The sequence below is a fragment of the Protopterus annectens genome, chromosome 7.part1 (assembly GCF_019279795.1).
Source record: "Protopterus annectens isolate FY-2018-M chromosome 7.part1, PAN1.0, whole genome shotgun sequence".
NCBI lineage: Eukaryota > Metazoa > Chordata > Ceratodontiformes > Protopteridae > Protopterus > Protopterus annectens.
This window is the reverse complement of record NC_056740.1, coordinates 420048328-420075546: the sequence shown is the minus strand read 5'-3', so window position 1 is coordinate 420075546 and position 27219 is coordinate 420048328. Positions and strand designations below refer to the sequence as shown.

Here is a 27219-nt window from a genome sequence, read left to right as displayed (position 1 = left end):
AGATTATACAAACAGGGAGAAATCAGAAGCTAATAACAAAGGAACAGGTCCGTGTATTCTCTGCAAACTCAAATAGCTTTACCAGTATGATAAAAATGAAGTTTCATCCAAAAGAGGATCATAAAAAGTATTTATTGAGCACTTTTATCCTAATACTTAGGACTTCATCAGAATACTGAACACAACCATTTGTCTTAAGTACATTCCAGTAGCCAATGAAAATTCCACATCCATTTAATTGTACAATTAGTAAAAATAAAATCACTCCTCACAATCAGTCAATATAGAAATATTAGGGTGCTATATTTATTTTATTCAAATGTAACATTTTAAATATTGGTATAGTAAAAAATAATAAATAGTAAGTGGTGAAAAGATGAGAAAGAGAGAAACAAATGTTGCATAAAACCAAGGAGGTCTCTCCTGTCACAATTTATAGCTTTATAGACTCCTCTCTTAACTATTACCTTTACATTCTTTACCCTCTCTTTTCTCCTCCTCTGAATATTCTCTGTTGTTTTCCCTTCCTCCCCCCATTCATCTCTTGTTCCATTCTACTTACAACAGGGTCTACTCCCTGCTGTAGTTTACCTTCTCACTCTAGGTGATTATTTCTTTCTTCTTCTGTTGCAGTGGATATCGTTTCAACCTGCTCCATTTGCCCTCGTTCCACTCAGGCTCATTTCTCTACCCTATCCCCATTCCCACCCACCCCCACTTTAATTTTTTATATATATATATATACATACACACACACACACACACACACACACACACACACACACACACACACACACACACACACACACACACACACACACACCTATCCAAACCACACCACTATTCCCTCTACCTATCCCCATCCAGCAAAAAAACTCCTCTATTCCTCCTCCCCTTTCTCCACCCACTGCACTGCTTATTCACATCCTTACACCTTTAAACTGACTCTTGCCCTCCCTTCCCCACCCTTTACCTCAACTCTGCAACATATCTACTAGTCATGCATCCCTATTACTCCATAACTCACCCTGCACCATCCTGATGTACTTTCTCTACTCTACCTACAATTCAACTTCTCTCCATATTTACCATACCAAACACTACCGCTCTCCTACTCTGTCACTGCCTTCCCATCGCTGTCAGTCTTGCACTCACATTGCCATCAGTCCACAACTTCTCCTCACACCCTTCAAACACACCAGCCCAAACCCAATACTACTAGATATACTAAGTTAGTTAACAAACTAAGAAATCTCGTACTACACTCCTTGACACAAGTTAAACTCCAATCTGACATCCATCCTAACCCAGGTCAAAAGAGTAACTTAGCTCCCTGCCCACACACTGCCACCCAGTACTCTCAATTTCATCCTATCCAATCTACCTCACACTCGCTCCTAACCCCCTCTCCCAAAAACCTCTTCCATAGACCTAATTTTTACCAATTTCAATCTGCGCAGCCTCGTAAATAAAATTACAGAATTCCATACAACCCTACACACCTACTCACCTGACATAGCCGTAGTAACAGAAACCTAGTTAAAACCACACGTTAAAGATAATGAAGTTAGCACTTTCAGATATAACATCATTAGACAGGACAGATTAGACAAAGAGGTGGTGGAATTGCCATTATGTTTAAAGACACCCTCAAAGTTGAACTACTTAACTGTACGTACCCAACTCTGAAATCCTAACAACTCGCCTCAGAATCAATCACCACCAATCTCCCTCCAGGCAACAGCCTTTCTACGATTGAAAATCTGTTGCCCTGGGCATCTACCAGTTTCCGCCAAGAAACTGTAATTCTTGGTGACTTCAATCTTGACTGGCACTCCTGCACATCTAGTACTCCCTTAAATTACATAAACCTTTTCAACTTTGCTCAAACCATTACCTGTCCAACTCGCACATACAAACATTCTAATAAGCAGTCAACCCTAGATTGGATTCTGACTAACAGGCCCAACCTACACTACCTTGTAGGATGCTTGCCAGACTCCCTTAGTGACCTCCCCTACCTTTCTTTACAGAAAACGCATACACACATAGAGATGGGGCATGGACAGCATACTTGACTACTAAAGATTCTGCCAACCTCTTAGCATATCAACAGCTTCATAACTTAGCTAAGAAACAAATCAAAAAGGACAAACAAACCTACTTCCTAGCCAGTCAACAAAAATACCTGAACAACCCTCAAAAATTCTGGAAAAGCATTAACTATCTCCTTAGCCCCAGCCCTACCTCTACCCCTGCCTCTGTGTCTTCTAACAACACTGACCCTGTAGCTACCCAGTTCAACTCCCACTTTATTAAATCCATAACCACCCTACTAGGTACCCAGAACACCCACCCACTCATTCCCACTCCTACCCCAACCTCCTCACCTTTAATACCATTCAAACCACCTACATAAAAAAAAATCCTCACCAAGCTAAAACCCTGTTGTCTCGCAGCTGACCAACTTCCTAATGAATTTCTAAAGATTTCAGCACCTTCTGTTGCCTACCCAATTTCTATCGTGATTAATAATTCCATTACAGTACAGTACATCCCTCCTCTCTGGAAAGTATCTCCAATCATTCTCCTCCACAAAGGCGGACCCTCCAAGGAGCTAACCAACTACCATCCCATAGCCATCCTCTCCTACCTCACAAAAATATTAGAAAAATGCATCCACAAACAACTCCTACACCACCTTAGTCTCAACCTGCTGTCTAGCTCTCAGCACGGCTTTCGACCTAAACATAGTACTAGCACAGCTCTAATATCTTTCACCAGTACCATTCATAATCTCATAAACAAAGGTCACGCTGTCTCTTCTGTCTTTCTCGATATGTCTAAAGCCTTTGACACTGTTTCTCACCAACTACTTCTAGACAAACTTGTCATCTTATGGCCTCACTATTGAACCCCTAACCTGGTTCCACAGTTACCTTTCCAACTGTCAGCAAGCAACTAAATAGGCTAACAGTCTCTTCCCCCCTACTCCCCATCTCAGTCTGCCTACCCCAAGGCTCCATTATTATCCCCCTCCTCTTTACCATATTTACTAACAATCTCAATTCAGCAACTTAACTGGCTCACATTTTCCAGTATGCTGATGACTCCACACTTATATGCTCAGCCCCCTCACCACAATCACTTCAAATAAAATGCAGTCTTCCTTTCAGGACATAGAGGAATACCTCTCATCACATAAAGTCATACTTAACCCAAACAAAACTTAAGATTATTGCCTTCAGAAACAAATTATCCAAACCTGGACAGTTCCCTCTCACAATCTTGTCCTCAAATGGAACCATAATACAGCTCACTAGCCAAGCTAAACTGCTAGGTGTCGCAATAGATAAGAACCTAAAACTTGACAAGCATATCTCTTTGACCATCAAGAAAGTTCATGCCAAACTTGGCACCCTCTGTAGGGCTAAACCATACCCTGCTCGGTCACACCTGCTTTCAAACCTCCTGTACAGATCTCAAATATTCATAAACCTATGCAAGTCTGAGCTCAGTAACCTTGAATCCTGCTACAACAAAATCACCAAGTTTGCTACTAATCAGACATACAAGACTCACCACTGCACTGCCCTCTCCCAGCTCAACTGGCTAGAACTCCCTAATCCTTTATCACACAATCAAATGACCATGGCCCACAAAATAATCTACCAACCCAGTAACTTCCCTGCTCTCTCTAACCTTATCCAGCCTAGTACCTTTACCCAGTCCCTCAGATCCTCCAAAAAGCTAATGGTAAAAGTATCCCGCTCCCAAAACTACCATGGTGACTCCCTTTACTCCCACAAGCTATCCAAATTGTGGAACACAGTCCATCACACAAAATCCTCACCACCACGAGTTCAAACAACTCTTAAAAAATTATCTAGCCAAACACTGGCTTTGCCCCTGTCATTCACCAGGCTAATTCTTCTACCTTCCATATGTTAGCCTACTTTACCTTCAACTATACTCCCTCCATCTCTTCTCTAACTCTGCTGTCTCATAACAGCTTGCACTGCTTTTAATCTGATGGAAAGATTTTTTTTATTCCAGACTTTTTGTGCATAGTAACTAACTCCATGCCTTTTCAACACGGTTATAGATATACATACTGTCTCTGATTTTATTTATTCACTGTCTTTGTAATTTAGTATTGCTGTATAAGCTTACAGGCTCTGTATACTCGTGTACTATTGTTTGTATTCTATACTGTCTATTGTATTATATTAATTATAATTATTGTAAGCTTTGTTGCAGCTTGTGAGGCTTTTCTCCCTGGGCCTCCACTGAAAACAGGCCCCTGGCCCAGTCGGACACTACCAGGTTAACAAATGTAATAAATAAATAAACAAATACATTTAGCAGACTTCATTTTCAAGACCGGAAGTATAGAAATAGTCATTCAGGCCAGAGGTTGAAGAGATGTCCAGCATTACCTGCCAAATGTTAGAAGTTGTTGATTGATATGGATAGTAAGGTATAAGCAGTGAAACTCTTCTTTTAGTATTGTGTACAGGTCTGGCGTGTGTTTCATCAACCAGAGGAAAAGGCTGAGAACCATAAGAAAGCAAGATTTAAGTGGGATATGTTGTTCCCCACAGAACAAGCTGGTTTATGATTACCAGATTTGAAGAGGTAACTTCAGAGCTACATAGTTATGGCTTGTATACATAGCGCAAGTAGAAGACTACAAATCAAAATAGAAATTATGTTGAAAAGGAAGGCGTTTACAAAATATGGGGAGAGCAGGTTTTTAGATGCGGACACTTAAGAACAGTAACAACCATACGGAATATTATCTGTAAAAAGCAGAAAAATATTTTGAGAACTAAGTCAGTATGGGAATTGAGGAAAAAGATTTTACCAATAGGGATGACACTAAGTAGGGGCACATATGCATAAGTGACCTGGAATTTATTGGCAAAAAAATAGCAAAGGAACCAAGGTATTCATAGCAAATAAGTAGAGGGAAAAGTTAGAGTGGGATGAAGCCAAGCAGAACTTCAGACTGCTGGTTGGAGACTGCCTTCCTTACCAGGGATTGATAAAGTGTAAGCATAGAAAAAGGGATAGGGGAGTGTTAAATGAAAGACTTGTGGTTGAATTTATAGTGTAGTCTAGAGCAGACGTTGCTGTAAAACACATAATTAGTAGGGCATATAAAATAATAATAATGCACAATAACTGTAAGAATCAATCAGAAGAGGTTAGAAAAGACTGGGAAATATGAATGGAAAGACAATGTACAAAGAAACAACAGAAGGGTAGTTACATGGCTCACGAATATTCAAAAATACAGATGTTTTGCAATTTTTGCATGGACATTTTGAGTAGGTATTTTATACCCCCCCCCCCGATATATTTTTTAATAATTTGTTGATCAAGTATAAAATAAAAGTAGTTATTTTTTTTTGTGATTTTAATGATGTAGTTAGTGAGTCTTGGATTTAATATACATTTTGAGGAAGCAGGTTTAACAGTTTTAATAAATTTATTGGTTAATTGACTTTATGCTGTCATCAAGTTTGGTGTATAAAACTGTTTTAGTTTAACGTGTGCCCACATCTGAAGAAGTGTTTAAACGAAAATGTAACCGCAGGATGTTAATGTGTACTGTTTCTGTTTTTTATATCCTGGTATTTTGGTTTGCATTAAAACTGTGTTTTTTATTACCTCCATCTGTGGCTTTATTGTTTCACCTTCGGTACCAGTTTGGATTTATTACTGACTTTGCTGGTACCTTTTGGTATTTGAACTGTGTATTTTATACCCCAGTTAGACTTTAGAGGATTTTTCCACTGGTAGATAGGAAGATGTTTTTTGGGAATGTAATGAGTTGCTAGATCTTAGAAATTTCTTACAGGATCTTTGTCAAAAATTATGAGGAGGCAAATTATTTTAACTAAGGAAATTATTCTTTTGACCTGGGTGTAAAAACTGAATTGCGTAGACACAGTGACGCCTTTCTAAGTTTAATACTGTTGGCTGCCAAAAAAGCAATTACTAGGAAATGGGCACTAAAACCAAATGTAGCAATTGTTGAATGTTGTAAAGGATACAAAAAAATTGGAGTTACATTTTAGAAGATGGAAGGAGGTACAGTACATAGAAATAGGTGGACTGTTTGGAAACAGTATGAACAGAATAATGGTCAGGATGAGTGATATTTCAGGAAAGGAAGGACTTCAGCAGTCTATGTAATGTTAAACTGAATAATTGTCAAGACAAAAATTGTATAATGTGTACAAAGGGAAAAAAAGAAATTTGTTTGTCTTTTATAGTTGGGTGTATGCTCATTTCACTATGCAATGTGTGATGTTAATAAAAACATTAAAAAAATCTCTTAACAAAGACCCAAACTGATTTTAAATATTCTCATATACTTGGAAAGTTGCTAGAATAACCAGCTTTGCAGCCATTAGCAAACATTTTCTGAAAGATATGATGCTTGAAACTACTTGCATGCATGTGTGTCATTTAATGGCTGCAACCAACAACAAAGTGCCAGAAAACTGCAAGTTATGAGGAACATACCGAAATACTGCTCAATATATTTAGTTAAGAATTCCAGACAAAGCCAAAAATAATAAGGGGACAAAGGTGCAAAGAAGCAACACTCTTTAAATATTCCTCTCATTTTCTTAAAATATAATAGAACAATAGGTGCTTCATCAGCTTGTGTATTCTGAACAATATGAAGTATGAAACTCTTGATTACCAACATGTCATCACAGATTTACCAGAAAGTGAACATTTGTGGCTTATTTTTGCTCTGTCATTCATAAATCAGGGACATTCTGCAAAATAAGGGACAGCTGAGAGGCAGAACAATGTCTTCTGTCTGAACACACACACACACACACACACACACACACACACACACACACACACACACACTCTCCCCGAATGCAGTGTAAAGTCCAGACACTTAACAGATCCACTATAAATGACGGTCAGCAACTTTGTTGGCACTGCGTGGTACTGTTTTCCAATACCATGCAGTGCTAGAGTGCTTCCCTACTACTGGGTCTGTTTTGAGCATGTCAAGTTCCAGAAATCTCATACCATTGGTTCTTAACTTAAATCAAACAAATGAAAAAGAGCTGTTTCACATCAATGCAGAACAGGGAAACAGACAAAGATTCAGGAAATAAAATTGGAGCTCAGCCAAATGTAGAGAAGTTGAGGGGTATGAAGAGGGGGCACCAGATGAGTGCACTGTCCAGGTGACCGGTTGACCTAGCTGTAGTCTCTAAGCAATATTTCATGTTCCTGATGCAGAATCACTTTACTGTCAGTGCGGGTAATCTTTCTGTTCTGCATTTACTGTTTATGGTAATGCATTTAAAAATATTCTGAAGTCCTACTTGTTGAAGAGTTATGTTTAAGGTGGTGCAGATGTTTAATTGCTGCATAGACTGGAGGAAATGATATAATGTTAGAGCTACCGTTGTGGGATACCCTGTTCTTCCATGACTTTTTTTAAGCAAGAGACATAATGGCATGTAACCACTACAGTTTTCAATTCCTTTAGGGGATATCCATGGGCTTTATGACACTCCACTAAAACCAGGTCATGCTGCTGCTTTCTCGGAAGACTGTGACTCTGTGAGTTCTAAAATCGTGGTCCGCGGAGCAGGAAATCAGGTGTGTATGTCTGCATTATTGTTTAATGGCAGTGAAGGTTTGTTACTGCAGCACGACATGGTCTGATTGTGCAGATATTTTTACTCACCCTGCTGTCCGCTAAACTGTTTGTTTATATAGACTTACAGGCATGCTGAAATTCCTGAAACCCAGTGTTTGAATTGTCTGAAACCCATTGGATTACTTTTCTACAGCTATAAGTGATGCATATGCAAGGTGGTAACTTTCAACTTCCATGTCTGTTCTTAATTTTTGCATGTACAGTTTTCTTAATTTTTGTTTTCCATTTTATTTATTAAATATGAGATGTTTGCCTGTCCTAGATCTTCTGATAGGTCCTATACAATTTTAGTAACACTACTTGCAGAATTGTAGTTCACACTGTTGGGGCAGTGCCATTTTGACCCCTCTCCTCATCCATAATTGTGAATTTGAGAGTGTCTGTGTTTGTCTCAGGTGCATTATTTTGCCCTGTGAATTCTGATTGACTGCCCCTTCCAAGTAATGTTGCTGGAGAAGCTTCATGTAGGAAGGGTCAGGGTACTGCAAGTGGTGCGGCAGATAAACAGCTGCTCATGTTTCGGACTTGATTATAAAATTCCCAGCTCCTGGCTGTAGTTTGTAACTAAGAACAGTTTATTTTTGACTGAGAGCCACCACTCAGGATAATTTGTTGGGTTGGAATAAAGCATTCATTAACGAATTCTTTCCCATGAGAGTCTGTCATCCTGTGCACTTCTGGAGAATAGCTACAAATGAACTTTCCCTGGCAATGCGGTGAACTTGAAAAATAAGAGTGAATTCTTTGTAAAAATGTGTACTCTAAGCTTGTAGCAGTACTGTGGGATCTATTTCTGTAAGTCAGCACGCTAGGAAAAGGGTGACTTGGACTCGCAATTTATCATAACAAGTAAATCAACGTTTGGTATATGATGAGCATTTTGACAAGTGCCACATAGACTTTACAGAACACCACACGTACATACACATTCCTAAATGTGTCATGCTTTTCCTTTACTTATTCACTTGAGAATAATGTTACATGTCAAGAGTATCAGTCCTATTAACACTCTTAACAAGGCAGTTTGGCTGGCACCCCAGGCAGTGCACTTATTTGCTGGACCCTCTAACTAACAATGTATGTAGCAGTCTAAAAACTCATTGCTGCATTTGAAAGAAAAGAATGTTTTGACATGTCGCAAGCTGTAGTTAAAATACATAATTTTTAATAACAAATCTTCCTCTGTTTTTTAAGTTGTACATGCCATGTGGTGTTCCCAATATCTAGACATCTGGGGAAAACCTTTCTTCCACCTCACCCTTCCTATGGTGTTGCCCACAACAGTGCCAGTGAAGGCTGCTGTTTGCTGTGGCATGGCATCAAGAGATAAAGTCCAAACTTATAGCCAAGGCAACCCAGATTCTATTAGTAGCTCAAGCCTCTGAGGTGCTAGCAGGGAGAGATAGATGTGCCTGTCCCAGAGGGCAGGATGCTTATGTCTAGGAGCTCCCTGAAGGAGGGTGTGGTCCATTAAGGGAGTAGCCCTCAGACGTAATAGATGAATGCAGGGAAAGTGAGGTGGGGGGAAATGAGAATAGGTTATTTAGTAAAAAAAAAAAAAAAAAAAAAAAAAAAAAAAAAATCCCCATCGGCAGAAGCAGTCACTGTCATGGTCCCCAGGATGTCCTTAAAAAGCATACTGGCTGCGACCCTGAGTTGAAGAAAGTCTGGAAGTGGAAGGAGGAGCCAGTAGTCCTACCAGTGGATTTGGGTGCTGTAATGACTGGAAAGTAAGCAAAAAGTGGGGTGGGGTGTAGTGGAGGCTGCTGTTTGCTGGTGACTGAGAGACAGCAAATACGTATGTCAGTGGCAGATTAGGGTCCACTTCATGGTGTTGTATGGGAGACGACGGGGAACCCTCTTTCATTGTCAAGACAGAATTTGGGATATGCACTGACTGTTTCTCCACCTAAAATGTGAAAACCTAACAGTGCAGTCTTGCACAGCTACATTTCGTAGTGTGTAAAAATATTAACTTTCACTTGGATCTCCCTTATACTGTAGCCTTCACTTCAGGGAGCTATTATTGTTGAGCATTCATTCCACTGAAGAACAAAAAAACTTGCCCAGTTACTCAAACCTGTTTCTGAGCTCACATTCAAGGTGCTGGAGTTGGAAATGAGTCTGTGTTAGATGGTCAAACTAATAAACTGGTAAATTGGCCAAAAAAATGTCCATTTCCATGTTTATGGGGACATGATAAAAGAAAGTATTTAGGACTATGGATTAGAAATGACTCTGTTGTGGCAGCTAAGGATGTGTGGGAAGAGACTAAACAGCAGATAATACAAAAATTGAGAAACTGGAAGCTTTGTTATATGGATACTAAGATACAAGCAATTAAAATGCTTTTAGTCCCTTTAGTCTTATACACAGGTCAGGCATATTTTTACCAACTGGCTGTGGATAGCAGTTAGAGTTCAAGGGTTTTATCTGGGAAGAAAAGACAGCAAAGGTCAAGTGGGATAAGATGATTCTTCCAATAGAACAAGGCAGACTGGGATTACCCAATTTGAGGGAGGTATTGTAGAGCAATCCAGTTAAGACACTTGTACGTAGCACAAGCAGAAAACTATAATTCAAAGTGGAAAGAAATGATGATACGGGGGAAGCTCAAGAAATAAGGATAGATTGGGATTTTGGATGCAGACTCTTAAGGACAACAACAGAAATCATGCAGAGTAGTATATTCATAAAATAGCAGGGAGTACTCTTAAGAACTAAACCAGCATGAGAATAGAGAAAACAGATTCTGCCGATAGGGGTGACTGTGGTTAGGGATACAGATAATAGGCAAGAGGGGCTGGAAATTATTGGAGAAAACTGGCATATGAAAAACGGAAAGGTAATAGAATAGGAAGAGGCCAAAAATTTATTTGGAATTGCAGGTTAGAGACTGCCTTTCCCCATCCAGGATTGATATCCGAGTATAGGCAAAGAGAAAGAAATAGGGGGGTCCTAAATGAAAGACTAACACTGGTAGAGTTTTTAATAGAATCTAGAACAGAATCTGCCATTAATAACGGAATAATTAGTAGAGCATATAAAACATTGCATGATTATAAGAATCAATCAAAGGAGCTTAAAAAGGATTGGGAATGGAGATTGGCTAAGCAATTCACAAAGAGACAATGGGGGATATACGTTTATCTCCCAAATATGCAGCAAAGTCTAGGAGAGTTAGGATCTTTGCCTGGAAGTGTTTACATAGATATTTGTATACCCCAAGTAGACTCCACAGAATTTTTCTTCAGGTGACTAGCAAATGTTGGAGGTGCGACGGGCAAGAAAAGGTGGCTGGGAACATATTTTTGGGAGTGTAATGAGCTGGCCGACTTTAGGGATTCCCTGCAAACCGCTTTGTCAGAAATGCTGGGTGAGTGGATTGGCCAGGGAGATGATTTTTTTGAGCTGTGATACAGAATCAGAATTGCCAAGACATAGTAAAGCCTTGTGGAGTCTAATTATTGTGGCTGCCAAAAGAGCAATTGCAAGAAAATGGAAGTCAAAGTCTAGACCAACTTTACTAGAAGTAGTAAATATAGTAACAGAGATAAATCAACTGGAATTGGGATCTTTAGAAAAGGGATGGAGCAAACTGCATAGGAAAAAAATGAGAATTGTGGGAACAATATATGCAGAGAAGGAACAAGTTTTAAGAGGCAGGATTTGAATGAGCCATATAATGCTTAACTGACAATGACTGGATAGATTACAAGTGATGTATAATGTTTGGAACTAAAGTGGTGTCAATGTTTGCTTTTCATTTATATAAATGTAAAATTGTCTATACCATACATAATCATTTAATAAAGATGTTTACTGGAAAACAAAAAAAAAAGATTTTCATTTTCAAAATGAATAAAATAAAGTTTTCGGTTTAGGGATAAAGCCCTCCATACCACTTTTTCCCCATTTGCCAAGGTTGGTCCACCTTAAGGAGATGTGGCAGCAATGCATAGGTTTTGCTGTCAGTTGTCCTTTTGCTTATTATGCCAGTTCACCTTGGCTGTGTTCGACTGGCTAACATATTCTTGCTGCACAGACATTTGACTAACCATAAACAGTTGTCTGAACACACAACAGTTTTTATGAACCGCCTTCTACTTCTACACCATAAACTTGCTAGGTTGAAAGTGTGTCTCTTGCTAATAGGGCTCTCATTGAAGGTTCTGACAGTTACCATGGCTGATGAAAAAATTCACCTTTTTCTTTAACTGCTGATGTGTGACTTAAGTTTTGAACTTCCCATATTCATGTTCAGCGTATGGCACTTAATGTTTGTTTGCAGAAATCTGGAGGTGTGTGTGTGTGTGTGTGTGTGTGTGTGTGTATATATATATATATATATATATATATATATATATATATATATATATATATATATATATATATATATACACACACACACTCCACCTATACTCTGTGGCATATCCTCTACTCGGAGGTGATCTCTGCTTAACATACAAGGCCATGTCAAACCCAGAGACGCACACTCCAGGGATCTAAACCTTCTCATCACAATGAACAAAACATGCTGGAGGGATAGGTTCCTGACCCAGAGACTCCCCAACTCTGGAATAAACTGCCCATACATGTCAAGCAGAGAGCCTCTTTGGCCCTCTTCAAAAGAAACCTTGATGATTGAATGGGAGAAAGGAAATTCACCCTGGGGATCACGTCAGTCGGCCTGCTAGACAGGGGTCCAGGGAAGTAAATACTATGGGAAGAAGTAGCCAGGGAATTCTTATGGCTAGACTTGTATAGGCCCTAGGGCCGATAGCCTAGTACCGACCTAAGAACCTTATATACATATATATGTTTCTGTTATTCTGTGACTTGCGGATATGCAGTCTGCAGAGAGTGTGGTTTGGTTTACTTAGTATATGGAGCGTATATTGCTTTAATCTTTGAACATGGCTGCAAATGGTGAACACTGATACATGATTCTGATATTGTTACTTGAAGGAGTTTTCTAGGGCAGTTTGGGGAGAGTTGCGGACAGCAGTGCATTATTTTAGAGTGGATATTTAGGCAGAATGTTGAGGAATGTACACTGAGCTCTAGAGCTTTGGCTTATGCACAAGTCATCCATGATTTGAGAAATCTGGCAGTGTTAGAGCAGACCATCTAGATTGAGTTGAATACCTACCTGGAGGAGGGTGGAGATTCTCTACTCTGGAATTGCCCTTTCATGGTGATTGTTGAACAGATCTGGCAGAGTATAAAGTTGGTCTCCCAAAGTATCCCAGTTGAATTTTATTGTAGCACGTACATGTACAGCCATACAGTACAGCTACAGATACATTGCATAACAGGTTTGGCCAGAGTAATGGAAACAATGCAGGTAAAACCAATTTTACCCTGCTGGTGAGCACCTAATTCCAATCCCTGCCAATTTCCAGAGGCCATTTAAGGGATACGTGGCTTTACTGATGCAAGAGTAACAGGGAAAATATAGGAAGATTATTGGATGGAAGTTTTTATAGCTATAGATTTCATTTAATGAAAGTGTTAGATGTGAAGAATTAAGGCAAATATGATGTAGACAGTAAAGGGATCATTAACTGAGAATATTGAAGGTATTTTGTGTAAAATTGAGTAATCTCGTATATAAAATGAATAATCCCATTATTTTACAGGTTGACATGACTGATTTAGAATGGGAAGAGAATGACAGCAGTGGTTTATTTTTCATTTGTTTAAATTTTTAACTTGGGTAGAACACCGATCCCAGGGGACAATTTTCAGGTAGTCCAGAAGTTGACCAGAAATAGTGGTAATATCATACAGTAGTTGCTAAACTTAGATGTGCTGGTGAAAAATATGAGGATTTCGAGAAACAAGAATTCTTTACAGAAGTACTGTGCATTTCTAAGACTGCAAAGGTGTTAAAAATATTAAGTATTATAGCTCAGTTGTAAAGTCTTGGTGCAGAAAGCAAGTCTTTGAATTAATGGAGGTTGGAGAGTTGTCTTACAACAGGAGAGATTATTTGAAGTGACTTGGGTACATTGAGGAAGGTTATTGCAAGGCTGGAGGTCAAGGCTAATGTCAAGGGCTTCTGGCTCACCAAGTTTGCAGATGACTGCAAATTGAGAGCTGTTATAGATTCCTCCCATGACACTAACATCCTGCAAGAGGGTCTAACACTGACAAATGACTGCTGCCAAGACCATACATTAAAACTAAGTGTCAAGAAGTGCATTGTAATGCCTTTTGGGAAAAAGTTCACTCTGGTTAATTACTCCATTGATAAGACACCCCTAAGACCTGACCCAGTACAGCCCTTATCAGACCCATCATTGAGTACAATACCCCCTTCGAAATGTACCTGACCAGGCAAATATGACAGTTGGAATGCCCATAGGGTTCCTTACCTAGAGAATCCCAGGTATTAACACATTGACCTATACAGATTGCCTTAAACCCTATCTCTGTATACTCTGCCTCCTACAGGTTACTGAGAAGCATGCCTAGCATATAAGGCATTTTGAGATCCAGCCCTAATGGACCTTTTTTGCCCATCTGCTGGCACCAGAAACAATATCCAAGGATTTGAACATTACTTGTGGCATAAATAGAATGTACTAGTGAGACAGGTATGTGTCTCAAAAGGATCCCCATGCTGTGGAATAGGTTCTCCACCTAAGTGATGCAGAGTCCATCCCTAACCCTGTTCAGACATAACTTTGACTATTGGATGGGAAATCAAATATTCACCCCTGGTCTGGCCCCCATGTCTTTGAAAGAAAATGTTTACTGTTGGCCTCTAGCATACCACACCCCAGTAAACCTTTAGCACCCTCCTAACAGACCCCTCCAAAATAAACACCCATGTTACATGGGGACGCAATTGGGTTGTACGGCTAGGTTTATAAAGGCCTTCGTAGTCATTAACCTAGTACATATCTGTGAACCTATGAAGTAATATTTTGTTTGACAACAGTGAAGAAAAAAATAACCGATACTGCAGTGAGCTATACATGGTATTTGAAAAAAAATTCACATTACATAATACATGGTAAACATTTTGTAGTTCACGGAGTGCTGCAGTTATGCTCCGAATGCTGCAGTTATGCTCCGAAAGCTTAAAAGACTACCAAAAAAGTGCATCTCAGAAATGCAAAACTGTTGCTGACAGCAAAATTTATCAAGAATTGCTCAAAGTGCTGAACAGTGCTGAACAGCAATTTTGTGGACTTTGAAACTGTTCTGATTGTTTCTCACCACAAATTGGATTTGACTTCTAGAAAGAGAGCATCCTTTGGTTCCGTGATGCTCTGGAATATCCTTCCATGAGGGCCACCCAGGAGTTTAGTAGCTGGGGACTCTGTCCCACAGGTTGAAGACCAAATGAAGTAAACTACTTAACATTCCATCTGAGTAGTTCTACTTCATTTGTCTGCAACCGTCCCTCCCTCCTTCCCCCTGACCTTATTGTATGTACAACCTGTTGGCTGCAGTTGTAGGTCATAAAGTGTTTTTCAGGTTGGGTTATCAGGATGAAGGTCAGCAAACTCGATCTGGGGGTTGGAAGGTAGTGGAGGTGTATTATGGTTAAGGGGAGGTGTTTGGAGCTCTGAGCAGATGCTAGTGAAACTGCCAGCTCAGATCCGATACAGATCCGGTATCCCACAGGTTGTAGACATGAAGTAGAGCTACTCCGATGGAAAGTTATGGTGAGTACATAACTTCTTTTTATGCCTTGTGGGCTGTGGTTGAGTGGCACACTGAGTTTGTGGGTTATGTGTCATTTGGATTGTGTTGGGGGGGGTGGAGGTTGCTTGTGTTTCTGCTTTGGAGGTCTCTATTGCTTGAGCAGATTTTTGAGAGCCTCCGTGAATGTAGGTGTGTGTTTTGTGTTTCTATGTGTGTGTTTTGGTGGTGTAGGTTTTGAGGGACTATGTGATGAGTGTGGTGTGGTGCAAGTGTTTACTCTCTCCTCTTGACTGTCTAGTCCAGTCTTTGTTTAAGAGAGCTTTGCTTCTAGTTTGGCTATATAAGTGCATCTCTCACAGGTTGTAGTGTTGGGTGGTAGGAGGAGAGGGTTGTCTGTGTACATGAAGCAATTGCTGCATTGTCCCAAGATGCCCAGATTCATCAGGTAGACAGGAGAAAACACTGGGAGCTGATCCATAGACATGCCTGGATAGGTGCTTATTTATGAAGTACTAAAAACGGTTTTCCTGTAGACAAGTGAGGAAAGTTGAGTGCTGTAGTAATTTGTAGCTTATTTAGTGCCTATAGTGAGTTCTGAACAAGTGCTGAGTTCAAAGAAACAGATTTGAGTGCTAAAACTAAAAAACTGGCTAGTTCTAAGGGAAATTTTGAAGAGCAGAATTTATGGCGCTTGGAATATCCTACCTTAGCTAAGTGGCGATGCATAAAGTTTATTTTTTTTTAATATAACAGTAGCAAATGAGCAAACTGATTTAAACAAATTAACCAATAAAAAGCTAAAAACTGAGCCCTGTTCCAGCAGTCTTTGATCAGACAAGTTCAACTGTACACTCTTGCCACTAGGGTGCAGGGGAACCTTCTCCAGAAACAAATGGCCTGGATTAGTGCTCAAGTTATACAAACAAAGCTAGATTCAGCAGGTCTGAATCTAGTCTTGTGCTACAGCAAACAAGGTGCACCAATTTCAGAAAGAAACCGTTCAAATAAACAGGCACAGTAAACCTTTAACCAGAAACTCCCAGCTCAGAAGGGCAGAATCAACACTCTCTTCCCACAAGAGTGCAGACCCACACCTTTTTAATGTAAAATAACTGGTCCTAAGCCCAGGTGCGTACTCCAGAACTAATGCACTTTTTTAGAATAACAGACACCAATCCTTCAATCAGCAACTCCCAACTTAGAAGGATGTAAGCTACCTGTTCTGTCAAAACAGTAGAGACCACAAACCTTCTTAATGTAAAACAAATGGTCTGAAGCCCAAGTGTTTAAACCAAAGGCTTAGAATAATAGTTAGTTTATTCAGGCTACTAACAAGTAGTAATAAATGCAGCAGAATAAATGCAATTAAGTACTTTTAAGAACAGGCAGCAAAAGCAAAATAAAGTAGGAAGAAGCACAAATACAGTAAAAGTAGATGAATAAAGTGCATTTCTTTTATAACAATAGAATACGAGCAAACTGATTTAAACAAATTACCCAGTTAACCAGTAAAAAAGCTCAAAACTGAGCCCTGTTCCAGCTGTCTTCAGTCAGGCAAGTTCTAACTGCACACTCCTGCCACTAGGGTGCAGGGGAACCCTCTCCAAAAAAGATGGCCTGGATTAGTGCTCAATTTATAGAAACAAAGCTAGATTCAGCAGGTACAGCAAAAAAGGCGCACCAATTTCAGAAAGAAACAGTTCAAAGAAGCAGGCACAATAAGCCTTTAACCAGAAATTCCCAGCTCAGAGGGGCAGAATCTAGCCTCTCCTCCCACAAGAGTGCAGACTACAAACCTTCTTAATGTAAAGTAACTGGTTTGAAGCCCAAGTGCTTTAACCAACAGGCTTAGAATAACAGTTGCAGTTTAATCAGGCTACTACCAAGCAGTAATAAATGCAGCAGAATAAATACAATTGAGTACTTTTAAGAAGAGGCAAAAGCTAAATAAGGTAACAAAGTATGAAGAAACACAAATACAGTAAAGCAGATGAATGATTGATGTCTTTCAGCTTTTCCCGGTTAGGGGTCGACACAGCGGAACTCTGGTCCGCTATTGATTGGCAGATTTTTACAGTGCCAAGTTGCCAGCCCGATGCCCAACCTTCAAAGAAGGCACACCCATTCATGCACGCACCTACCAAGGGGAGGACATGCAGACTCCACTCAGAAGGCACTCCAGCCAAAAATCATGAAAGCAGATAAAGTGCAAATTTTTTTTTTTTTTTTTTTTTTTTTTTTTTTAGTAAAGTGCAAGGAGAGAGGAAGTGGGTTGGCCTTCTCAAATGTTCTCTCTATATTAAGTGGAGTAAACACTAGACTGGGAAGGGTGTCCCAGGTCAAATTTACAGTAGGGATGGACACTTGCAAAGCCACCAACTATAACAACACAAGAATGCATTCAACTCTATGAAACCTATATACTTGAATTAACACATTTTCTTTTGGCAGCAATTTCTTCAAGTTAATACATTATACCCATTTTAAACTGTCATAATTAACTGCAGACACTGCTGGCCAGTAAAAAAAAGAATGGCAAAATGTAATACAGCTTTGGAAACTGTTAAACATTTGGTTGTGCTACACTTAGGCACTTAGTAAAAACACACTTGTGTTTAGCAACTTTTACAGCTGTTTGTACTTGAGAGAGAGACTTCATTTCTACCTGCTGTATGTTTGGTAGTGCTAAGCATGCTCTTGACATTTTTCTTGTAATTATTCTCTCATGGAACAGACAAAGCTGTATGATCTACAGAGAATTGTAATTGGGTCTCACCAAATTAGCCCTTTTCAGTGAGGATACCAAGAGTCACCTCTTGAACTTTGCTCTTGAGGTGACTTGTTTGGCATGTATTCAGAGAATGCACACACAATAAGCTGGATTTGATAAAAGACCAAGTCATAATCCTTGTTATACTTGATGCAGAGCCATCAGATAGCTGAATAATGGCAAAAAATTCCGTTGCTCCATTAAATCCAAAATTTTACTCCTACAATGACCATAAAAATTGCAGTAATCAAGAAGGGTATAAAATAGCTATAGAAATTTTCCGTTATCAAGGGATATTTAAAATAGTAAAAATTCAATTCTCAGGGAAGGTAGTGAGAAATTACAGCACCTAACCTATACCACACACCAAGTTTAGAAAATGTTGTTAAATTTTAGTGTGAGTGACAGTTTTACATTGTGCTGTGACATGCATTTTCACTTTTTTTTAAAGGTCAGCATACATGACACATGTTTGCTGTATATCTGCTGTTGAAAACTAGAGTATTTTGTGACAGCTGCAATGAATGGCAGTGTTTTTTGTAGAGCTTCCCACCACTCCTCAATGCTGATGTGCTTTGGAATACACTGTGCTGCTACTCAAAACCAGGCACATCTGCCAGATCTGTTTGATGCATTAGATAAAAAGTCTGTTCAGATGAAAATAGCAGTAGTTGATGTGGGTCCAAAATGGTCACTGCCTTAAACGTAGGCAGCAAATGATGTCCTTGAATGCTTTCTAGTTTTTCATGGTGGTGAAGCACAACTGCCTGAAGCAAGGCCACACAAGCTTGCCGAGCAGCTTGTGAGCAGGCAGAGTGTGTAGTCGCTGTCTTTGTCCTGTGTTCTCTAGCCTCTGCTGTACCACAGTAATTGAAGCAAAAGTGCAAGTTCCACAGTTTTCTAATGACAGTTTGAGCCTTGGGGCACTGTAGTTGATTGCAGCCTTTCAATGAGAAGTGCATGTTAATTGGAATGTTCTGCCACAAATGCTAAATGTGAAAGGCAGCTTGGTAGAATTCCCTTCAGCCGTCGTAAAACTGCAGCATTATATGCAGCATGCTGTAGAAGAAAGTCTTTTATGAGCAAGTATATACCAAGGTATTTAATGGTAGTGACCCAGAAATAAAAACTTGCCCGTACAGCATAAATTAGCATTTTAGGTACATCTTCTTAACCCTGCTGATGCCCCCACATTGAATTCTAACAGAACCCCATCTTCATAAGGCCTACAACTTAATTTAAATCTTGGATGACATTAGCCCTGATATTAGAATTTAAACAGGGAGCCATGTAGGCCATATGCACAGAGATGTCTACAAGACTGCATTGAAGACCTTGAGTATGTGGCATGCAGTATGGCTTAACTGCTAGAACATTTCCAAAATCTGAAATATTGATGTTTGTTACTTTGAGCCACACCTGTGCCACTAATGTGCCACTAATGTGCTTTCTGACATGCTGCAGGAAATAGCTGTTCAGGTACTCTTTTTAGTGGCATTTCTATACTAGCCAGTGAACTTTATCCAGAGACCAGAAAAATAAAGACCTTTGGTACAGCAGCTAATCGGACCCTTTAACACTAGGATGATGGAAGGTAAACTTGTGCAAGGAATGTCAAACGTTTTTTCATATTCCCAAATTTCCCTCCTTTAAACAGAATAATTTTTGGCAGCCTTCCAAGCAGAAGTTCCAGCCATGCAAAAATCAGTGCAATAAAAGGAAGTGATAGGATGAGAACCCAGTCAAGCTTAACAAGAGGGTTCTTTTCATAAAAAAGGTAATCCACCTTCCATGTGCCAAGGTGTAGCACTTGTCTTTCCCATTCCCCCCCAGTGGGTGCCATGTCTTTCTAGTTGGCTGTCAGCAAAGTGGCCTGACCATCAGTGATTTCCAAAAGCATAGGTGCTTAACGTTGATGGTAGTGGAAACATTTGCTTCAATTCAAAGGGGTTCCCTCTTGTAGATCAGAGTGCATGTTGTACCTTAAAGAGCTATTCCAGTTAGTGCAAATAAGTACTGAGCTCGTGCAATCAAGAGTGCCATTTTGAGTAAGCAGCCAGAGTAGAAGCTTGTATTTCTGTAGCAGTCAGTCAGTTTATTTAGGTTTTATGTTCATCCATCCTGATGATTTTGTGTGCAATAAACAACTTACATGAACACCCAAGCCTCATCTTATTTGAATACACAAGAAGAGGGACATGGTGTCAGAATGGGATCCGAAGTGAAAACCATGAGGCGCACAGTCAGTAATTGAGGAATGTACATGAGTGGATCGTCTGAAGCTCAAACGACTCGCAAACAGGTCAGAAAGATAATTCCAGGTAGTAAAACTCATTTAAGTGATTTTTATGCAGTGAATATAAAACAAAGCATTCAAAACACTCAAAATTAATTTCTAATTAAATGAAATGTTCAGAACAGAAACATATTGATAAAAGTACTTGCAATACTTACAAAAATGCTAAAAATAACTTTCAAATCGCATAAAATGTATAAAAAAGGGAAAATGACCGTATTTTTTCGCAGTGAACTACTTTGTCATATTAACTAAAGGTATTCGAAGTGTGCAAAGTGTTGGCCAGTGAGTGCAGTATTACAGTACAGTTGTCATTTCAAAGAGTTTGTTGTGCAGCTGAATATTTTTAAGTACCCGGTGTGTGTTTGAACATAATTACAAGAGCCACATATACAGTGGATATAAAAAGTTTACACACCCCTGTTAAGATGCCAGGTTTTTGTGATATAAAACATACCACCGCAATAAATCATTTCAAAACTTTTCCCCACCTTTAATGTGACCTTTAACCTGTACATTTCAATTGAAAAACCAACAGATCTGTTAGGGAAAAAATATAAGAAATAAAAAACATACAATAAGTTGGTTGCATAAGTGTGCACACCCTTAAACTAATACTTGGTTGAAGCACCTTTTGATTTAATTACAGCATTCAGTCCTGGGTAGGAGTCTATCATCATGGCACATCATGACTTGGCAATATTTGCCCATGCTTCCTTGCAAAAGCGCTCCAAATCTGTTGAGATTGCGAGGGTATCTCTTGTGCACAGCCCTCTTCAGGTCAGCCCACAGATTTTCTATTGGATTTAGGTCAGGGCTGTAATTGGGCCATTCAAAACTTTAAATATGATGTTGTAAATCTTTGTTTATTCATTACAGATAGGACCTCAGTTCCGTCCTCGGAACCGATACGGCCATTTCCCAGCTCGCGCAAGTCAAAAACTCTCAGCTAAGAACCTACCCGCAATGCCCCTCTCCTAGTTACTCCAGATCTCGTTGCCGCGTTCCTAGTCAGAAGTGTTAGCCATCTCTCTCAAAGCTAAGTAGACAGTTTTTAATTTTATGACCATTTTTATTCAAAATTACTAAGTGTTTAGTCAAGTTAGCCTTTTTCTCACTGTTGCCAAGCCTATTTCCTACCCTTTTCATTGGTAATTTTTTTTTTTTTTTTTTTTTAAACCTTTTTTGGTACTGTCCCTCTCTCCTGTCTTTGACAGACCTTCCCCTTTTTACTAGTGGTATTCTTTAAAATAATATCACTGGTATTTTCTCCCTTATTTTTTCTATAGGATAGCATTGTTTCCTTACCATGTCAGACAAAACTAAGTTGGGAATTAAACAGTATGACAAGTGTGGACATAAGATGCCTAACTCAGATACACATGTCCATTGTGTCTACTGTTTGGGCGTGGATCATATTAAAGCTGACTGTGACATTTGTGCTAGTTTTAGTAATCCGACACTAGCAGCATGTAAGAAGGTTTACTCAAGACACCTTTCTTGGAGGCTCTATCTGGGTTGGAGGTCTCACCCCCTCCTAAGACCAAAACACATAAGGAAAAAACGGAGTCACTTGGTTCCTACATCTCCATCAGTTACAGAACCGAGTCGGCTCCATGCTTCGCCAGTGCCCTCGGTGCAGACCTCTTCAGCACTAGGCTCCTTGTCCTCTCTCTTGGTGCTGACCATGATATTTACTCCTATTTTGGTTCCAACCACGGCACCACTGACTTCGGTGCTGTCATTGGTTCCCACTTCGGCTCCGATGACTGTACATGCCTCGGCACCATCCCTGACCATGGTGCCTACAACAGTTTCTTCGGCTCCATGGGCTCCGATGATTGTACATGCCTCGGCACCATCCCCGGCCATGGTGCCAACAGTTTCTTCGGCTCCAAAACTCGAATACCTGCCAAGGGCAAGATATTCTCCGACTTACGACCCTTTTCTGGGGCAGAGGTTTAGCTTTTTTCTAGAAAGACCTGATTCCCCTTCAGCAGCCTTCTTTTAGATCCTCTAGGAGTTTTTCTGAACTAGACCTAGTGCGGGTTGTGGACCAGTTTTTGGCAGCTAGGGGAGTGCCCCTTCCAGCTAGACCTTCCGTCCATCCTGGCTCGGAATCTTTTACCACATCTTCCCCTGTTTATCCCCCTCCAGCATCCACCCTGATCTCTGTACCAATGTCCGCTTTGGTACATACTGTTTCGGCTCCAACAGCAGTGTTTCCCTGTTGGCACCGACCACCCTTGCTGCATAGACTCCAGTGGAGCCGATGCTTTTTTGGAGTGATGCTTGGCCGTCCGTACCTTGGTACCTAGTCCGGTGCCTAATTTTCTCGCTGGCACCGTCTATGTCCACAGTTCTGACAGCTTCCAGATGTCCTTCAAGAATGCAACTGCAGTCATAACATATGGGTTGTCCTGCCTCAGGCAGCCCTCGGTCGGCCGGATTCCAAAGTCTGGGTCCGACGTCGGCTGATGTCGCATTTCTCTCCGACGTCAGAGCGGCTGGAGTACATAAGCATCAGCCGACGCCATTTTCTTCAGTCTTTCTTGCCGAGCGGTGCCCGAAGCAGAAGCAGTTCGCAAGTGCCGGTCGGTCAGCTCCTGTATTCTTCGAATCCGAAGTCATCAAAAAAGCTAAGTACCCCATTGGGGACCTTTTCTTGCCTCAGCCGATGTCAGAAATTACTGAAAAAGTTAACAATTGTCTTTCTTGTGGTAAACAAATACCTCATAAGGATTTCCACTCTTACTGTCTTCCTTGCCTTGGCCCAGACCACGATGTCTCTGCCTGTGTCGCCTGTGCTCGCTTCAATAAGCGCACTCTCAGGCGCCGGGCGGAGTTCGCTGAAGATTTTTTCTTTGATTATACAATGCTGTCGGAACTTCCGACATCGCAAACTCCCAAGAAACGAAAAGACCGGGACCGACATCCTCGGCCCGCGTCTACCACCGACTCCATGCCAAAACCTACCGCGACTCTCCGGTTCCCCCTGAGATGGTTATTCCACCGCTCCGAACCGAAGACACCACATTACCGACGACTCCGATACCGGATACCACTCCGCCAGTTATAGATTTTCCTCCGGATACTGAAACCGAGGAAATGCCCGAGACCATTGCTGTAGATAAGGTCACTCCTGCACTTGGAGCTGCCAGGCCTCCTATGGCCATGTCTATTAAGGCCTACACTAGGGCTAACGCAGCCAGCAAGACCAAGCACCTTACTGCTAAAGCCTTACCTCAGCCTACTCCAGAGTCACAAATCATGACTATGGCCGCAGACTTAATTTCTATGATTAGAGGTTCACAGGCCCATCCTGAGAGAGGATCCCAGCCTCCTCCTGACAAGAGGCCCCGGGTTGAACCCTCTGACCCTATCCCTTCAGATGAAGATTCTGAGGACTCTGTCCACTCCGATGGCCAGGAAGAGCTCTTCCAGACCTATGAGGACTCGGATGCAGAGGATTCCATCCCCTCGGCCTCCCCTCCTGAGGATATTTCTTTTGGGGAAGTTCTGCATACCATGAGGGAACATTTCAAGTGGCAAGGCCAGGAATATTCTGATTCCAGAAAGCCTTGAACTTTCCTTAAAAAGCCCCAGCACAGGCCCTTAGCTATTCCTCCTGTGCTTGATGTTTTGGATGATTTATATTCTGACTCCAGTATTACCCCTGATTCTCTTCCTCCTGCTCCAGCCAAGCCAGACGGGTATTACAGGGTCCCAGAAACACATTCCCATTTATTCAGGGCCCATACTGTTGATTTAGAAACTATTTCTCAGGGACCTAAAGGTATTTCAGCTTCCACCTCTAAAAATCCCTTGCCTTCCAGCAGGGAAGCTAGGTCATTAGAGAGATGGGGGAAAAAGGTCTACACCACCACTACTTTATCTATGAGAGCTTTGAATTGCCTTTTTCATATGTTACAATATCAGGATTTCCTGTTAGATGATTTACAGAAAACATTGGCCTCTCCTGATCCTTTAGACAGGAATTCTTTGCAGGAAGCTGTACACAACTCTCAGCAAGTCAGCAATCACTTCCTGCAGTGTGGATATGATGCACTGGAAGCTTCATGTAGGGCAGCTATGACAGGGGCAGTCATTCGTAGACATGCATGGTTAAAAGAACAACCTCTACAGATCATGTTAAGGCAAAACTTCTGGATGCACCCTTGGAAAAGAACAAGTTTTTGGTGCTAATGCTAAAGATGTGTTAAAGTCCATTGAGGAAAAAGCAAAATCAGTTCAGATGGTTAAAGATTTCCTCCAGGTTCAGCCCCCCAGATTCAGTAGGAATTGGCCTTCAAAAAAACTGGTCCTTTCCTAATCCTGAAAAATTTCAAAGGGGTAAAAACAGACGTGGCCGAGGAAGAGGACAATACAGAGGTCCTTACAGGGGACGACAATGGCAGCCAGCAAACCAAAGAAGTGACACAGGGGTTTCTCCTGCCCCACAGCCACGATCTCAATGACTTTCCTCTACTTCCGCCTACCAAGGAACAAATAGAAGCTCCCTTGGGTGGAAAATTATCTCTGTTTTCAGACAATTGGCACAGATTGACAAAGGACAAATGGATTTTGGACATTATAGACCAAGGTTACAGGTTCCATTTTCATACCTTACCAAGAAAACAAGGCATGCCAAACCTACCACAAAACCAGAGGGCAGAGGCTATCAAGCAAATTTCTCTGCTGGCTCGGATAAAAGCAATAGAAAGAGTTCCACAACAAGAACAAGGCCAGGGGTTTTACTCAAGACTGTTCCTTGTTCCAAGAAAAGAAACTCAATGGAGACCAATACTGGATTTGTCCGCATTAAACACCTTTCTCATAGTACCAAAGTTCAAAATGCTGACTCTACAGCAACTCCTTCCCATGCTGGGCAAGGGGTCTTGGCTGATTACTCTGGACCTCAAGGAGGCATACCTGCATGTCCCTATCAGACACAGTTGCAGAAGATACCTCAGATTTCTTGCAGGGCCAGAGCACTATCAATTCTCAGCATTGCCATTTGGCTTATCTACTGCGCCCAGAGTATTCACAAAATGCCTGGCTTCAGTAATTGCTCATTGCAGGCTCCAGGGGATCCAAATTTACCCGTACCTGGACGACTGCCTCATACAAGCGGACGACAAATTGATGTTGACAAAAAACTTGAACTGTGTCATACGATTACTTCAGGCTCTGGGATACACAGTCAACTTCCAAAAGTCAAGACTTCAACCATCCCAGCAAATAACCTTCTTAGGAGCCAAACTAGACACAGCCTCTCAAATGGCTTACCTGACAGAAGACAAGCAAGAGAAGTTAACTCATTATTTCAAAGGTTTGGCAAAACTCACCCAGATGACCGCAAGGAGATTCCTACAGGCCCTGGGTTACATGGCATCCTGCATTCTCCTGGTTCCATTAGCAAGACTACACATGAGAAAGCTTCAATGGTACCTAAAAGCCTATGGTCTCAGCACAGCAACAACTTAGAGACAACCATACCGCTCATTCCATGCCTACAAAAGGAATTCCTATGGTGGGCCTCGGTAAGCCAGGCAAACACAGGTATGTCATTCAAAAAAACACAGATAACACAGACCATGACCACAGACGCCTCAGACCTTGGATGGGGGGCGCACATGGAAGGCAGATGTATACAAGGACAATGGTCTCCAAAGGAAACACATCTGCATATAATCCAAAAGGAAATGCTGGCAGTAATGCATGCCATCGAGGCCTTTCGGCAACAACTTCAGCAAGGCCATTTACTGATACGGACAGACAACACCACTGTGATGTGGTATATAAACAAGCAAGGGGGCACCCATTCTTATCCCCTTTGCAGACTGACAATGAATCTTTGGGAAAAATCACTGAGCCTAAACATACAGTTACACTCCCAGTTTGTTCCAGGCAAAGACAATGTGCTGGCGGACAGCCTAAGCAGGAATTTCACAGATCCACACGAGTGGAGGTTACATCCAAAGATCTTCACACAACTCACTTCGACATGGGGCAGGCCAGAAGTAGACCTATTTGCCTCTCACCTCAACCATCATCTACAAAAATTCTGCTCAAGGACATACCATCCACAAGCTTGGAAAATAGATGCTTTTTCATTCAACTGGAACTTCCTAAAAATATATGCATTCCCACCTCTGCCACTGATGACCTCAGTATTACTAAAGATCAAAGCAGAGAGACCCAAGGGGATCCTAATAGCTCCAGACTGGCCAAGACAACACTGGTATCCACTACTACGGAGCATATGTCACACCAAGAAGTGGGCCCTTCCACAATGGCCCCTACTTTTGACTCCACACAACTTCAAAACAGTGCATCCAAACCTTCAGACACTACAGCTAACAGCCTGGGAGATCCCATGAATAACCTCAACATATCTCTCTCCAAGGAAGTTCAGCGGATATTAACAGAGGCTCGAAGACCATCCACCAGAAAGGTTTACCTGGCAAAATGGAAGAGATTCAGCATTTGGAATACCAGCAAGGGACATGATGCATCATTATTGAACATCCCACTCATCCTGGAATATTTGGCAGATATGCTACAGAATGGACTCTCATATTCTTCCATAAAGATACATGCTTCAGCTATTTCAGCTAGATATAACACTGATCCGCCTGTCTTTTCACATCCTTTGCTAAGGCAATTCCTCAGGGGAATCAAGAACATTAAGCCACCAAGAAAGGCTCCAGTGCCAGCCTGGGACCTCAACTTTGTCCTAGAAAAACTGACTCTACCTCCATTTGAGCCAGCAGCTTC

The 27219-nt window shown here is 41.0% G+C and overlaps 1 protein-coding gene across 1 annotated transcript in view; it reads left to right on the top strand.

Moving 5' to 3' along the window:
* The window catches only part of GLT8D1 (glycosyltransferase 8 domain containing 1), a gene marked incomplete in the record, with an annotated part of 740524 nt that overhangs the window by 347035 nt on the left and 366270 nt on the right, over positions 1-27219 (top strand). The window contains 1 exon segment of the mRNA XM_044078879.1: positions 7538-7650. Coding sequence (XP_043934814.1) covers positions 7538-7650 — 113 coding nt within the window.